Genomic DNA, 17461 nt, shown 5'->3' with positions numbered 1-17461 from the left:
AAGTGAGCATTGCTGATTAGGGTAAATGAATTCAAAAAATTAAGGTTGAGTCGGTTCTTAAATTTTTTTGGTTCTTAATAGATACCGGTTTGGTTCTCCCCCACCGGTTCTCGATACTCAGTTCCAAGGATGAACTCTAATTATCTGAATTAATGGCAAATTTAAATGAAAAACCACAAGAAGTGAATGAAAATAATTTCACAAAAGATGTTAATCAGCAGGAAAGCCCTGTAAAAAAATGTCTCCATATTTTATTTGCCAAGTAAAAAAGTTAAATAACAAGTAGTTAAGAATGCATGATCGACCAATATGTCTCATTACATCAGGCTGCCACTGGTTCTTTCACCAGGTTTTTTGTTGTAACTTGTAAGTCAGATCAAAATACATTCTGTGATGTAGCTAGCTTAAATTGTTGCTTTAATTGACAACTTATTTGCATGCTTCACTGTCTCCGTTCTTATAACCTCAACAATAAACTGCTCAACACGCCGGTACAGCGACACTGGATAAACTGAGCGGCCATGAATTAACGCAAAATTGTAAAGCGGTGTTGCATTCTGCAGGATAACCACCCATTTCCATGCCTTGCATAGGTTTATCAAGCTACGAATAGGCCCTCGAAACACATTTTGCTCGTATGTCGAAGAATTACTGTATATATATACATGAATCAATCTTAAGACCACTCTCAGACGAAACGATTTTCCGCGGGCGCCGTCCACAGCACGGCACACGGCGTTGCAGAGAATCGTCTCATCAGAGAGCCGCCTGAATTTCACGGGAACGGCGGCCGACGAAAGGTCGTTTCGTCTGAAAGCGGCCTCAATGTAGCGTAGTCTATATTGCGTTCAACGAACTGCATCCCCCGTAGATGGCGCATCGCCAGGCCCGTTTGAAATGGGCGCCGTGCCGTCAACGGCGCGATTCGACTCGTTTGAAGATATCCTAGACCTATAGTCAATTGAGAAAACCTCACCATGCTGTAGACGGTGGCAGACGAAAAGTCAGCTCGTTTGAAAGCGGCCTACGTGGCCGCGGCTATGGAAGGAGGAGATAATATCCTCCTCCTCCTTCTTCCGCAGTCGCGGCTACAGAATGCTACAATGTTGGCGAGAGTGACAAACTGACGAACCCTTAAATGCGGGAGTTAGTAAACAACTCTCAAAAGAAAAAAAAACGTGAACGCCATGCAATCGGAAAGTAATATATGCGTTTTTTTAACTTTTTTTTCACTTTTTGGCCATGAATACGCTGCAGACCATTTCGGCTTTGGGCGCCAAATTCAAATCCTCGCCACAGTTCCGAGCCGGTTGCAAAGCACCGACTTTATGCGATCGGTTCTTGATACCGGTTTTTAAATAGACCTTGAAGAGAAGTATTTTTTATCGGAAATGGTAGAAAATATCGTGCCAAATTCACAGAAAAAGTGCTTAAACGCGAAATTTCGCGGAACCAAGTGAATTTCGCGCAGCCTTGGAAATTTCGCGTTATAATTTGCGTTTCGCTGTTCGCGAAAATTAGGTGCCCCTACTAATGACCATCACCAGTAATGTGGTATTCATTGCGAGTGATAGTATTTTCTTTTGGATCTAAGTTTAACACTCAAAACCTCATTCTCTTGTTAAGGTAAATAGCAGCAGGTAAATATTCTTCACGCAATACAATTTCTAATAGCATTCCGCATATCGTAACATGGAATATGCAATTTCTATATTACGAGGTCACATGATGTTTAGCCTCCCAGAAAGAATATGCACGCTTACTATTGAAGAAATGTTGGGAGAAACACTACCCCCGGCTCTCCCAGGGTTCATCCACTGAGACTGACATTGGAATGGATCAAAAAATGGATATATCCATCCACTAGTAGGAAGATGCTGTGAATTGATGTTGGGGTGGACTGTGCGATAAACGTGGGTCTTCCTCTTTTGAATAGATCAAATGGAGGAATAGGTATATGTCCCGCTATTTGAAGAGTAGCAGACCTCTAAGCCACACTCAATTGAAAACCCATGAGCTTTCGATAAGGGAAGCTGCTGAGGTGTGGAGTGGGTGAGGTAGGGCTCTCTGAAGGAATGCGGGAAGGGGAGTAGAGCACAATGCAGCACTGCAGAGGAAGAAGCGAGAAAGGGTGGAGTTTTCCTGTCATTCGGAGGAGGAAAGTCCTTGATGAATACACTTGCTGGCAAGAAATGCTTGGGTGGGGTTAGCTGGCAACGCACTCCTTCTGCTCACTCATTTGAGTACGTATTCAAGGAAATATTTCTCACTGCGCTCAACTTCAAACGTCTCCATTTCAAATTGTCCAAATGCAATATTGCCAGTGCAAACATTGGAGTTTTCAGAATAGCAATCTTTACTTGTCTGCTGGGAAAAAAAGGGCCCTTCTAGTGCATTGAAGAAGTGAAAAGAACGAGGGATCAGTAACTTTAACGTAGTTTATATTCTCTTTATTTGCTAACGTATGACATTTTCAACTTGTTTGAATGTGCTTTAGCAACTACTTACTACAGTTTAATAGTTTTAGGCTTCAAAGAGTGCACATTCTAAAATAAGAAAACTTCAGCAAAGGACTGAATAAAATCATCAGGATATTCACAAGGTTATGGAGCACTTTGAAAATACGTAATTTACAGAAATTAATCTACAATAGTTGCGGTATTTTAAGTGTTAATAATTGCTCACTATCATTATAGGAAATCTTTTTATGGTGAATCAAACAATATTAAGAAATTTATTTGACATGCTGGAATACTTGCATGCCCCTGCAAACACAACCTGCATATCACCTCCAAACAGAGTAACCCGACAGAGAAGTCATGATTTTTTTGGTCCCAAGAAATTTGTTGTACAGAGGTTTTACTGCAGTTGTTTGGTTAACAAAGATTTAGTGATTATAAGTACCAGCACTAAAACTATAAGAGAAATGAGAAACTGAAAACAATATGAAATGAAGAAGTTGACTGTCTCAAAATGCTGAAATGACATACAGGGAGAACAATCAAAATGCACGAGTATAAATAATACCTTATTCCCTTGTCCTAGGATAGGAGTTGCATTTGACTTCTGGTCATCATCGCAAGATATGCTGGTGTTCTTCAATCCCTCTGAAATGGTTTCAGTCCATTTCTCAAGCCTCTCCCTCTGTTCTCGTCTCTTCTCTACCAAGCTCCTGGTTGTGCCATTCAGGTACCCTGTGCTGTTTAGAAAATATAATTTATGTTATGTATATAATTCAATGTTATAATATAATTTATGTATAATAAAAAAATATGACATAGTATCAACCAAAATCTAATCAACTTCTCCAATTAAAATTTATTTTATCACCTTAAAATACAATTATAGAGTGCTTTAGAGTACGAATGGCTGGTATGAAATCTGTAATAGGGTAGTTTCCTTCATCAAAGAAAACGAAAGGCATTGATTGTGATTCGTAACCCACCATTAGTGTATTCATAATATAAAAATTATTTGGCTCTAGAAATTCTAGTTTAGACGAATGTTAATGGTCAATTTTAACCTCATTCGAAAAAGGCCAGATTGGCGCCCGTGTGATGCCACTCCATGTGACGTCACAGGGACCTAGATACTATACGAGTAGTCAGGAGTTTTACATCGTCTGAGATTACCAATACATGCATGTGGCACAGAGCTCAGGGACACATCTCTTAACAATCACTTATTAAAATTGCCTATGGTCGGAAAGTTTCCTTCGTTTGATAGGGTATTAATAATCCTTATTTAAGCCAAGCGCTACCTACTAGCAGGGCACTCTTCTACCTTCTATTTTGCACAAGAATAAGATGTGAATAACCAGTTCAATACTATTCTTAAAGATAATCGAAAAAAAGTTTCCAATTAATTTGTTGTTGTTTTGCAGGTTGCTTATTTAATTTTATTGGAAAATATGTATAATTCGAAAATAGATACTTCAGATTAATTCCCATTCTTTCAGTATCTAGAATTTTGAATGAAAGAGTTTACACACTTTTTTAAATAAATAAAAGATCGTATCACTTTTCCACAAGACTTTTTAATGCATACAATGCGTTTCGGCTCACTGAGCCATCATCTGGTACAAGACCAGACGATGTCTTGTACCAGATTATGGCTCAGTGAGCCGAAACGCATTGTATGCATTGAAAAGTCTTGTGGAAAAGTACTGCGATCTTTTATTTATTTAAATATGTCTAACTTCCCCCAACTGAAGCCTGAATCTATTGAGTTTACACACACTTATTTGTAAAACAGCACAACAAGGTTAAATATCCTCTTTCAAAGCAATTAAAAATTAAATGCAGACTAGAACTAACCTTTTCAGAATATCCTCTAAGAAGAACTCTTCCACAGGATACAGGTTCCCAGGAACTATAATGAACAGGATTCCAATCAATGGTGGATAAATATTAACATTTCTCAAAAAAATGCTTAATAAATAATGATGGGGAAGAAAAGGAGCATGCAAGTTCCTTAGGAGACCACACAAAGATTCACAAGAATTAATACATAATGACATGAGCAATATGGAATCCAGGACTGTCATGCCAATTTCCCTTATTTTGTGTTTATCAAAACAGCTCAATGAAAATATTAGCCAAGGTTTAGTTAATTTAAGAGTCAGAAATTATTTTTTATCACTGAGGAATCTCAATTCTTGTTTAGTAATCAATACCACTTAGTGGGGCAGATAAAGAAAAATAGCTGACAGCAATAAACAAAGGAGTTAAACGTTACACCTCCATATCAGCAAACCAAGCCAGTTCCATGAAAACATTTAATACATAGATACCATAGAAGCAGTCAATTAGCATGCGCATTGGATAAAACATAGGTAACTCAATAGTCAGAGATTTTTCGGCTTAGAAATGCGATTTTCTGAGGGATATCCAAAAGAAATTTCTAAGAAGGTATGTTCTTAAACTGCCCATGCTATTTTTCACATTACATTATAACACTGGGAAAAAATCTAAGCGGATTTCATTATATTCAGCGAAAGAAATAAAAATCTGAAACTGTAAGTTTGTTAAGTGACACTTCTCAGTTCTTTCCACACAGCTTTATTTTTACCCCATCATCATCAACCTCAACAATCCTTAGATTAGTTTGACGGAGCTCTCCACTCAGTTCTCTCGTCAGATGATCTTTTCACACCTACGTATTTCTTATCTTTCACATCCTTCCTCACTTGTTCCATATATTCCATTCGAGGTCTTCCTTTTCCTTTCTAGTCATCTACTTGTCCTTCGACGATTGTCTTCATCAGGTCATCATGCTCCAAGATATGGCCACTGAGGTTGTTCTGTCTTCTTATTAAGGTTTACATGAGGCTTCCCTTCTCCCCTACTCTTCCTAGGACTTCCTCATTGATAACTTGGTCGATCCATTTGATCATCAACATTCTCCTGAAGCACCATATTTCGAAGGCCTCAATCCTTGCTTTCTTCGCAGAGGCATTGTCCATGCCTCGCTTCCACTTAGAAGCATACTCCAAATATAAGTTTTGACACACTGTTTCCTTACTTCTATATGTAAGTTTCCCGCTGTATGCAGGTCTTTCTTTTGATGGAATGCTCTCTTCGCCTGGGCTATTCTGCTGATAATTTCTTTCTTGCTTATCCCGTCGCTAGTTATCCTGCTTCTCAAATAACAGAATTCATCCACCTCCACCACTTCTTGCTTCCCTATTTTAATGTTAGTCTTGACTTCTTCTCTTCTGCTGCAAACTAATATCCTGGTTTTCTTCGTGCTTACTTTAAGCTGACATTTACCCGTTACCCTTCCCATATTAACCAGAATATTTTTCAAATCCTTCTCTGTCTTACATATGACGGCTATGTCATTGGCAAATATTAGCATGCTATTTTTTCTACATGTATATTCACTTCCAAGGCCTTTTCTTTGATTTCGTTAATGGCTTTCCTGATGTAAATGCTAAAACTGCAGGTGACCTCAATAACCCCAAGGAGGTAAAATGAGGAAGCCAATAGGAGGGGGAGTTGGCTCCCCCCTTCAAAATGATGCATTGTTCCCCTATGAAAAAATTGCATAAACCTGTACAAAATTTGTATACAATTGTATACGCCTGCATAAAATTTGTATACATTCTTATACAATTGTGATGACAATGTATAAGAATTAATGTAACAATTGTCATGACAATGTATAAGAATGTATACAAATTTTATACAGGTTTATACAATTTTTCATAGGGGTTGTTAAATCGATCAGGGTAGTTACAAAGCTGTGCGGAAAGTACAAAGTAGTTTCACCAAGCATGTTTAAAGTACAGAAATTCTACCAAGTATTACCTTCATCCATTAATTTGAAAATATATAATCTTGCAAGTAAAATTCAATTTTAAATGTCACACTTCAACATGATACACTAAAATCAACATGATACATAGAAAGGCAATTACAAAGGCATGCTCTAACCTGATAGGACAGGACATCCTCCAAAATACTTGACAAACAACTGGGTGTCCATTGTTGCAGACATAAGAATAAGCCTAAGGTTTTGAAACCTAGAAAGTGATTCACGCAAAACAATAAGTAGAAAGTCCGAGAATCTGTCCCTCTCATGTACTTCATCCACTATAACATGTGTCACAGTCGCAAGGGCTGAATCACCACCCATTAATGTTCGAAGCAGAACTCCATTTGTACAGTATGTGAGCACCGTTTTGGGAGAAACCCTGTAAAACAAGATGGCAATGTTTTGCATTAAAGATTACCCAAATATGTAGTTATGCCTTTATCTCACAGTAATTTGCAACATCATTTTAAATGAGATCACTGAAGTCCCAATAAGCATCTCCCTTTATCATAAATTATTTGGGACTTAACGAATCATGAAAAAAAATCGCTTATAAAGAGCGCTCAATCAATTTCCCAAGATTATGCCCTCATGGAGATTTACATTCACATCATGAACTATATACTGTAACAGGAAGGCTAACAGGCTTCACATATTGAGCAAAATTTACAATTACAAATTAATCATCTAAGGAGAGGTTTTTAATTCTAATTCTAATTTCTATGATTCTAATTATTCATGTTTAACTATGACACAGAATAATCTCACACACTCATTACTTCATTACTGTTTGAGACCTTGGATGCATAACAAAATAAATCTCGAACAATTCAAACACACCCCCCTCATCTGGAATTTCAGAGTAATTTAAAAGAATTTTTGCATTTCAGTAAATTCAGATTCCCACATAGAGTAGACTCTCGTTAATACGAACATCGTTATTACGAAGCAAATTGTTGGTCCCGACGAAAAGGCCTATCCAATCCATAGTAAAAGAAATGTGATTACGATATTTTTGTTATTACGAATTTATGAACCTCAGTCCCGGTCCCGGCAGTTACAAAATGAACTTTAATACCATGTTCCACATAATAGAAATGGCATTAAGGTGGATGTACACTATGCTAGGTTATCATAATTGATCTACGTTTAAGTTCACTTCTTTTACTATGACCAAGAGCATCAATTACGGTTCTTTCTTCAGTTGGAGGTACTTCAATATGCATGCAACATCATATAATAAGCGTCATTCCTGAGGAATTATGGTGACCCACTCATAAACGCTTGTAAATTGGACGTACAGTTAGTCCTCTTCCTACACACATTCAATTTACGAACTCTCAGAGATACGAACAAAATTCAAGCGCGCCCGAAATTTCAAATTTGGAGCCTCTGGAGATTGCCAATGCGACACAACGTGACATATAGGAACTCACACTATGGGCTTAGTCTGAACCAAGTATCATTTAATCAGGCGTGAAGTCACGAACTGTTCAGCGTTTCGCCCATTCTTTCTTCTCGTGCCTACTCAGCAGGATGTCTAATCAGGTAAGTTTAATGACATGATGTAACAAATGGTAATGAGTAAAACGACACAAAGAATGCGTAGGATAAAACCGAAAGTAGCACGATACGTTGTGAGAATGAGATGCAACAGCGTAATAACTTTGGTCTCCATCCGTACAATCCATATGGAAATGCATGGCGGACGGACAGACATTCTCTTTTATACATCGATGGCTATGTTCTAACAACACGGATCTCAAAAATAGCAGATTTTCAGGAGAGCAATAAAACGATTAATATTTGTTACTTGAACACTGAAATTAAAAACCAGAAATTCATAAAATTAAAAAAGAAGCATTCATTTGCAAACGAAGAGTTGTTTTTTGGTAGTATTTTATTTTTTAATGTTATTACGATTTGTTTAAGATAACTGTCTCAAACTGGCCGAATTTTTGAGATACGTGTTGTCAGAACTTAGCCATCGATATATAGATATTTGTACTGAAAAAGTTCACACCCATAAATATCAAAAGTTCTATAAATTTGTAAAATCTTTTTAAATAATTTTTCATAACCATTATTTACTATTCAAAACAGGACTTGTACAAACATAACATTAGTACATAGTACCCAGAGGCAGATCCAGAATAGAGAAAAAGGAGGGGGCTAAGTGAAGGTTAAATTCCAACAGTTGTGGGGGTCCGATAAAAATTACAATTCTATCTAGTTTAAAGTATACCGGGACTAGCCGCGGTGATAACTTTTACGGGAGTCACCCGCAAAGCACAATCGTGCGAAAGATCCACAGAGAAAAAATCATTCGCCTTGACCGGGATTCGAACCCGGATCCCCCGATTTCCGGTCGAGTGCTTTAGCCAGTTAAGATACCGAGGCGTCATTCTTCCCTGTGGATATTATCTATCTAGTGTAAATTGGATACCCATAGATCCGCCACTAGTATGTAGTACCGAAATTAAGAGTTCAATAATTTTCTAGCCTGTTTTGTAACATGATAAATAATTTAAAAATTTTTAGTTTAAAATGTTCCATGATAGGAAAAGCGATACATCAATCCCAAAATTTCTTACCTGCTCTCAAGCCTGACTTGGTATCCAACCGACTGCCCAATCCTTTCATCTCTTTCAGCTGATACTCGCTCACTCACTGTTATGGCGGATAATCGTCGTGGTTGAGTACAAATTATTCGGCAGGGCCTTGCAGTTTGATTACAATGCTCCATTATGTATTGGGGAACCTATAAAAGAAATTATCAGCCTGGTCAAGGAAAAATTCGAATGGGAAGAGAAACCTGTTATAGTTATAATGCTCAAATCTCCACTTCAGTGACCTGGAGACACCAGCTACAATGGTGGCAAAACTGCCACAGCTGTAAAAACTGACAATCATTTATGCAACTGCCAACCCAGGATTGATATTCTATGGCCCTCCATTTCTTCCTATCCTGAGGCAGTTACTAAAATTTCCTGAGGTTCTTCTCCCTGGTCACCTTCTTGATTTGCCCGAAGAATATATCTCACCTTCCTTGTGGGAATTTCATTATATTTTTAATATACATCTGCTCAATATATATGAGACACAGATCTGGGATTGACCAGGATAGGTAAGTCGTATCGAATCACAGTGCAATGGCAGAAACCATATTCTAGACACAGAGCATCACAGTTGCATTGCACAAATTTGCACGAGAGGTATTTGCTGGTCTATGAACAATAAGGCCCAATCATACCATCCACAACATTCAGAAACAATAAACAGTACTCTCAGGAATCAGGTATATCCAATTGTGCTCAGATATCCCACAGTCACATATGCATTACCCTTGGACAAAAGAACTGAAATCTATGGATATTTTCATAGGCGAGGTTTACTGTCAGAAATTTTCATCAGTCAGTAAATTCCAACTTTTCTTTTCACTCTTATTCAATTGAGAATGACCTTCACAATTTGGCACAGAAGCACCTCCTGAAATCAGTATACATATGAAGAAGTCAATTTTGCAGTCACGTGTTACCGTATAAGCACGTGTAAGAGCGGACCTTTTTTCCCCAGAAATTGCAGCCAAAAATGGGGGTGCGCCTCTTACACAAACTTCTTATCTTCCCCTCCTCCCTTCCCCCGGTCGCAAGCCCAAGAGGAACTGAGGGGCCTTGGTTTTCAGTGCAAGTCATTCATCTAAAAACCAAGGTCAAAAACAAGCCGGAGGCAGGGGAGTTTTTCCCTTAGAGACATATTTTTACAATGCTCCTGTATGCGATTCTTACTCGTGAGCATCACGCTGTCACGTCGATACCTGAGATGTGAACATGGAAAAGATCGTGCGGGGTATTTCGCTCCGTAGGGCGCGCTAAATTTACTGCTACATGCTAAGAGTGGTACACCACAGCATTTATACATACTGCATATAGTATTTGCTTATCAAACATAGAGAAACGTGCAGTTTTGAAGTTATCTATAGTCAGCATCTGTCTTGCCGAGTAATTTCCATTGTGCTAAGGGCCTGATTATTCAAAAATCACCTTCAGACGCTGTTATTAAGGGTTATTGAAAACTATATTGGTGTCAAAACCTGCTGTTTAAAAAATTCAAACGAGTGGGTACATTGTCGGACTAAAAGTCAGATAGAAGAAATCGGAAATGCATATAAGAGAAGAGCGCTGAAGGAGAGGTAGAGAGGAAGGAGCGCGCTCCCTCCGCCCTACGCAATGAGGATACAGGCGAAGGAGAAAGGGAAGAACACGTCCGATCTTGCATGTGACGTCGTTGCCTTCAAAGTAAAGGGGCGAAGACGCAGCAATGTGATATGTGCAATTTGAGTTACCTGAAGTTTCCAGTCCCTCTTCTCTTGGTTGAATGTGCTCATGCTACCCTTGTTTCTTCTGAAATTGTGCTGTTTGGACTATTTTGAATATTAGTAGCCTCGTTGTAACTATAAAACTTTGTGTTAATCAATTAGAGATTAAAAAACTTACATTCTGACAGATAGGCATCGCGTTAGATCTCTTTGTTTTTTGAACCTCGTGCGTATATATATGCTCATACAATGATTGAAAGCTATCGAGATATCTTCGGGCTCAGTAGGTGACTCACCTAGCATTTTGCCTCCAGAAACTGGGAAAATTGAAGCTGGGAGATCGAACAAGGTCAGTTGGTGAGATGGGGTAGGGATGAATCAAATTTTGATTGTTCCCGCGTAACTTGATATTTTCCTTAGAGGCAAGTGATTTATGGTCCATGGGGTCTTAGAAAGGAAAAAACGTCAGAGGCATGGGTTGATGGAGGGCCAGGGGTGATTTTGTGAAATCTACACTGTGGATATTATCTTACTCAGCTTCCCCTGATTGTTGTTCAATCTCTTGGGAAGATTCACGCTATGTGCCTGTTGTGTTTTGCTTTAAAATTTTCCACGGCTGAAATACTATTGCAAATTTCCTACAAGAGCTTTTAAAAAAATGTTCGTGAGTAGGACAAGCATCGTAGCGCAACGGCGTATGCGAAGAGAGGATCGCAACCCTTTCCACTCCCTGTTATGGGACGTTGCATTCACGAAAACATTGATTGAAAATTTCGGATTCAGATTCAATTTCTTCGATGAATTTGGATCCGAAGTACATTAACCCCTTTAATGGGGACCAATTTTTTGGTAGTCACCAACCTGGTGGGGGTTATTTACCTTTCGATAGAAATATTTGAAATTTTCTACAATAATACCTTTTTGCATTTCGAGTACAAATATTGAAAAAAAAAAATTTTTAACAACAAAAAAAATTTTAAACAATTTTTTATTTAGTACAAATTCCTTTTTTTCATGCAATTTTTTATAGAAAAAAATCACTTACCGACCAGGATGCTTCTTCATTGTTTTACACATTCACACTGGATTTGAGTTTTACTATTTACACTATGTATATATGTATAAGCATTATAAATAATATAAGTGAACTTCTTCTTGCCCTTAGGTGGGCACATAGGAAAATTTAGCGGTGGAGATAAACGAAAAATAAAAAACAGGAACTTACGGGGAAAGGTTGTTTCAAATTTTCAATGGGACGCAGCCCATCTTTCTCAAGTGAGAAGAGGAGGGAAAGTGAGGAAAGGGCATAAGGAAGGGCTCCTCCGTATTTGTGTAAAATCTAATGAATAAGATCTAATCTGAATTTGAGATAAGTCTCTTTTCCTCCATTCTTCCTGTATATTACATAAGAGTTGAAGACACATAAATCAAGAAGATGTCTGAATATCTTTTGATAATATTTCTTCATTCTTTTCCGCGCTGTACTGTAGTTGACCATATACTGATCTGAGAGATCAACTCCTCCCATTGACTCATTGTAACCAATAACGAATCGTTGGAGATCGCTTTGGCGCTCATTCTGCCACCCCCGAAAGTACCGTTACTCCCAAGGCTGGCAACGCCGGTCGGCCAGATGGAGGGGAGCGGAGGGGAAAAGGGAAGCAGATGGAGGGGAAAGGAGAAGTGGAAAGGAGAAGTGGAAGGGACAGCGCTTCCCATTGGCTACTTTCTATTTTCCACCCAGCCGCCTTCAGTTCAGAAAAATGGTATAGTACCAGCGGTCATTCCCACTGACACATTTGAATATTCTTCCTCTGCGTTACTGTCACTTGTACTCTCTTCTTCTTCACTAAGCTCCAACATTTCATTTATAATATCTTCAGGCAGAGTAGGTGGTCTCTTAGCCATTATAGCAATAAATAAGGAAAATTACCAAAACGATTATAAACTAGACACTGATGAAATATTCAATGAAAATGCCAAAAAACAAACACCGAGAATGGGAGCACATGCAAGATGAAAAATTCCGGAGGAGGAAAGTACTTGATGGGGATGTCAAATAATAGATAAAACACGTTTGAAAGCTGTGCAAAAGAAAGAAAACTGAATATAGAAAATTATAAATCACTGAAAACACTGTAGCAAATTGTACCTGAATTGGAACTTACAAAACAAGCAATATTCAAAGAAATTTCAAACGTTCGAAATTTCCTCGTAACTGCGCACGACAAAAATAAGAAAAAAACACTGCTAAATGAAACACGTCTATCCACAAAAACATGCGTGCTAAAACTAAACTTCTCTGTAAGAAATGTGACAAGGGGTAAGTGCAATAAAAAGAACCGTTCTTTGGACCCAAAAATACCATAAAATCTTCACCCAAATAAAGCATGTTTGTGCCCCTGCTGCTATGAGAACAGAGTTTTAAAAAATCACGCTAGATGTCAGACCCATGCAGAGCATAGGCAAGAAAGAATTGCATTTCTATGCGCTCTGCCCAGTGAAGGAAAATTCTTTTTCTATAGCGCGTCTCCAGACGCGCTCCCCGTTTCACGAACGTCCTCGGTGTGCGTCTAGAGACGCGCTCCCCAGTAAAGGGGTTAAGGTGAAGGGCATTATTCGTGGATATTTGGATCTGAGGTATCCGATCTGACTGTACCTAGTAAGCATCATAAGGTTAAGGCTACAAATGAATATCCACTCATATCCGAGCGCCATACATATTGAGTAAACTTAGTGGAAAAACGCCGCGTGAATTATTAGTAGTAAAAGTGGAAATTTTAATGACTGTCGAAAGTCCAGACATAAGTCTGCAACATCGGGAGATAGGATAAAAAAATGCCGAAAAGTTTTTTTTTTGCTTGAGACGGCACTCTGGTATTTACATAGCATGAATAAGTGATTAACTCCCAAGAATTTGCTTCAAGAAATTAGAAGTTAGAAACAAAATATTTACTCAAGAGGCAAGATGATTTAGTGAGCATCACAGCCCGGATTTGAATATAATGCGGTAGCAGTGATGCCAAGAAGCAGGCTCTCAGTACATGGCAATCTTGTATTTAAAGTTGTAATTGACCAACAATACTGCTATAAAACACAATAGCCTGTGGTGAGATCTCTGCCCAGCACTGGGTGATCAGTTTGGCTTGTGGCCTCGACAACTTCTCAACACTGACCCCGTTCAACAACACGCAGCCTGGCACGTAGACTGAGTCTACTCCACACATGAAGCTATGATGCCTCAATTTTGCTGATCTTTCGTGAAGACTCCATGTCCCAACATGAGAATTCATTCAGCTGAATTGTGCCAGGGTACTTAACCACTCCAGTTACAAGTATTGCACTCATGATGGTTAGATGTTTAATGGCTGGCGAATTAAACATCGTGGATCCAGGATAGAGGCAAGGGGGGACCTGGATCAGGGGCTTGGGGGGTAACCTCCCAGCAGTAGTGGGGGTCCAAACAAAATTACCATTTTATCTAATATAAATTGGATATCTTGGGAGGAGGGGCTTTAGTCCCTCTCTGGATCCACCACTCGCCAATGGTGAAATAATTTTTTTTATTATTGACCATCATTACAATATTAGAGATAATTACCTGAGTAGTTTTTCCAGAGCCTGTTTCTCCAGAAATAATAATGACTTGATTATTGTTGATGTTATACATGATTTCTCCTTTCAAGTGCCAAACAGGAAGCGACTTTCTGAAGTTATGCAACTCCATAGACATTGACAGGCAAGGGACTTGAGGAACACCATTGGTTAGACGTCCAGTAGCTTTATTGAAATCTCTTGCTATTAAAAAAAATAGAGATATTAGAAAAAGCATCTCTTAAGATGTGTCTTATCCAAAAATTAAATATCCATAAATTATTCATACAAATAACCCTCCTAACTTAAGATTCTGGATTTCATTTGCTTGAAATTTCATTAAATGACGGAAGTAGTAAATCAAACATGACATCAGACACTACATGTCACGCTTGCACAGGAAAGAGGGCGAGATTCCACTTTCTATGTTGGATGAAAACCAGTACAAACCTTCTGTGTTGATAAGCCTATCCCTTTCCGTCAAAGGCAATAGTTCCTGCCTTTCTTTATTGGTGAGTGGGTACTTGTGAAGCAATAAATATATATTTTGGCGGGAGGAATGCAGCAATTGAAAAACAGCATCTGCTTGAACAATTGTCGAACCCTCTCGTTTATAGACGGTAAGATATCGACTGGCGCCTTTCCTGCATTTAAAATGTATAGAAATTCATAAGGCTCAAGATTTTTGATAAATTAAAAAAAATCCACATAAATCAACAACTTACCCTCTACTTTTTGACTTCAAACCCAGCTGAAGAGCGACTTGATGAATGTAAGCCCTTTCCTCTGATGTTAGCGAGGATGGAAACTCCAACTCTAAAATGAAATTTCAGCCAATAAAATGAAAAAAAAAAAACTAGCTAAACCTAGGTTGACACCTTACCGGGAGGGTTACAAATAGCAAAGTAATACCTTTCTGGTCTTCAGTCAAGTTGAATTTCTTCAAGGAGAGATCGACCGCTATTTTCACGTCTTCTCCTACAATTGGTACTTTATTCCTCCTCGGCATGATTTTTTTGAGTTGATAGACCCTGAAAATCGAAGGTTATGAACCAAAATCGTATTACAAGTCTCTAACAAGCACATAACTACTTTGGATAACTCCAAATCGACCTATGTCTAATGTGCATAGGCGAACTTACTACAAAATTATCACCGTGATATCAGTGAAGCTCCAAGATTCTGAATTACTTGATACAGCAACACATTTTACAACAATGCTGGCAGTCCGAGGGCCACTTAACGGTACGACATTTGCAACAATTATCACCAAGCTAAGCTTTCCTCATGCGATCTAGACTTCTCATCAGTTCCTAACCAACTCCTCCATGATTTTAAATCACTATCAACGTAAAATTACTCACAGCACATCAATGACAGCAATTTTACATTTCCAGTAGCGTTCTACATAACCATCACAACAATTATTCCCGATCCCCCACCTCTTTTCCGTCGTAACCTTTGCCGACCACCGATGCCAGCCCGTAAAAGCCAACGTTGCCAACAGCAGAAATTAAAATAACGTGAGAGGTTTTTATTAGTGTGGCAATAACAACGAAACTGTCAGTTCAGCGGTTCTGGCGGTTATGCTGGTTAATATGTGGGGTAGGAGCTGGACATCTGATTCCGTGGGTGAGGGATCGGATTTAAGGGCTTACAACTTAATCCCCCTCGGAGTCCTTCGCAAGAAGAGGTTCCCATCTAATGATATTAAAAAGCAACATTGAAACCGCGAAACCATACATTATAAATATCAGGGTTTAACAGCTCCAATCCAATATTACAAAGAAAATCAGGTCTGTCATTGTCCGTCAGAGCTGGAGGAGACTAAATTTTGGAGACTGGAGGGACGGCAAACGTGCGGAAAGACAATAATAAATAATTAAGATAATTAATATCCGTGCATGTGAATACATCTGCTAGAGCGCCACTACGACAGAACTACAAACAAATGAAGATATAGGTGCCATAGAAACCTTTATGGTAGATGAGAATTTTTTCTCCTTCTTTTTAATCAGCGTCACTATGATACTAATTCCAACTACCTGTATTAAAATGAGTGGTGATATTCGTCACACTTCCGCCAATCTCGGCGCCACGGTTAACTTCGCAAGTGTGTAGTTCGGTTTTCCCGTTTACAAATAACGTCCGTACAGCCACTGCTTCAGATATTGTATTAGGATTGTATGAGAATGCTGCGAATTTCACTTGAATGTACACGGATATTAATTTTTCACTCATGCAATCACTCCCTAGCAGCAAAATATCATGAAAAAAATATTTTAACATATATTTTAAGAACATTTTGACAACATATTAGGTCTCTCTTTATAGACTTCAAATTTTTTTTCATTATTCCTAAATGATTTTCAACGTAAGTCCAAATCGATTTAGCAACATCAAAATTATTTAACAGCAGAAGTTTCAAATATGTCTTACCCTTCAAGGAGGTATGATTTTAAAGTAGGCTGCAACATTAAAATTTCAACCTCCCTTTACAAAATTCGTACCACACTTAAAATCAACATGAATAACATTAAAGAAAGAGAATCCACATGACTGCGTCCAGTGTACATAAATACTTTTGCGTACCACAGAAGTTTACTGCAAGTGGTGTGATGTGCCCAAATAGCAATGAACCTCTCAGAGACGTCTCACTACGGTCTCGAATATCACGTATGCCTCACAGATGTCTCGGAGATGTAATTGTGAGACGTTCAGGAATTAAAAAAAAAACATATTTAAACCCCATCAATGCCTTCCATATATATTTTTCGGTGCAAATCTGCAGTTTTGATTTTTAAAATCACGACATTTAATATGGGTTTCTTACCCCAGTAGCATCTTTTGTCGGCCCGACTTCGGTTCGACATCGTTTTTGTGTCGTATATGTCGGCCGACATATACGACATCAGATCGAAGTAGGACCGACATCGCTTCACAGCGTACTGCAGCCGACTTAAGGCGATGTTGGACTGACCTAGGAACGACGTCGAGGTAAAACCTTGGTGAAAAAGTATTCAGTGGCGTGACTATGTGGGGGATGAGGGGATATATTCCCCCCAAAGCTCAGAGAAATAATAAATTTATTTAAAAATTTTATCTAGTTCTGAAATATAACTACTGCATCTACTTAAAGTAAAATCTGTAGTGCCAAAATGATGTAAAATGTATTTCTAGGCATGTCATTTTTTTAAAATGTTCCTGTACCGCTGTTGCCTGGGGAGGGGT

At 38.5% G+C, this 17461-nt stretch overlaps 1 protein-coding gene across 4 annotated transcripts in view; it reads right to left on the bottom strand.

Moving 5' to 3' along the window:
* The window catches only part of LOC124166375 (3'-5' RNA helicase YTHDC2-like), a 59085-nt gene extending 42985 nt beyond the window's left edge, over positions 1-16100 (bottom strand). Inside the window, exons 1-9 of one of the 4 annotated variants that reach the window (XM_046543878.1) lie at positions 15373-16100; positions 15143-15261; positions 14956-15046; positions 14681-14874; positions 14238-14434; positions 8913-9079; positions 6438-6697; positions 4317-4371; positions 3028-3199 (exon numbers count right to left, since the gene is read on the bottom strand). In XM_046543878.1, coding sequence (XP_046399834.1) covers positions 3028-3199; positions 4317-4371; positions 6438-6697; positions 8913-9079; positions 14238-14434; positions 14681-14874; positions 14956-15046; positions 15143-15239 — 1233 coding nt within the window. In that variant the 5' untranslated portion in view covers positions 15240-15261; positions 15373-16100. The remainder of the gene's footprint in view (positions 1-3027; positions 3200-4316; positions 4372-6437; positions 6698-8912; positions 9080-14237; positions 14435-14680; positions 14875-14955; positions 15047-15142; positions 15262-15372) is intronic. The other 3 variants (XM_046543875.1, XM_046543876.1, XM_046543877.1) reach the window with 3 other exon arrangements.
* Positions 16101-17461: the final 1361 nt, after the last annotated feature.

Source organism: Ischnura elegans, chromosome 10, assembly GCF_921293095.1.
Source record: "Ischnura elegans chromosome 10, ioIscEleg1.1, whole genome shotgun sequence".
NCBI classification, from domain to species: Eukaryota; Metazoa; Arthropoda; class Insecta; order Odonata; family Coenagrionidae; genus Ischnura; species Ischnura elegans.
This window is presented reverse-complemented; position numbering and strand designations above follow the sequence as displayed.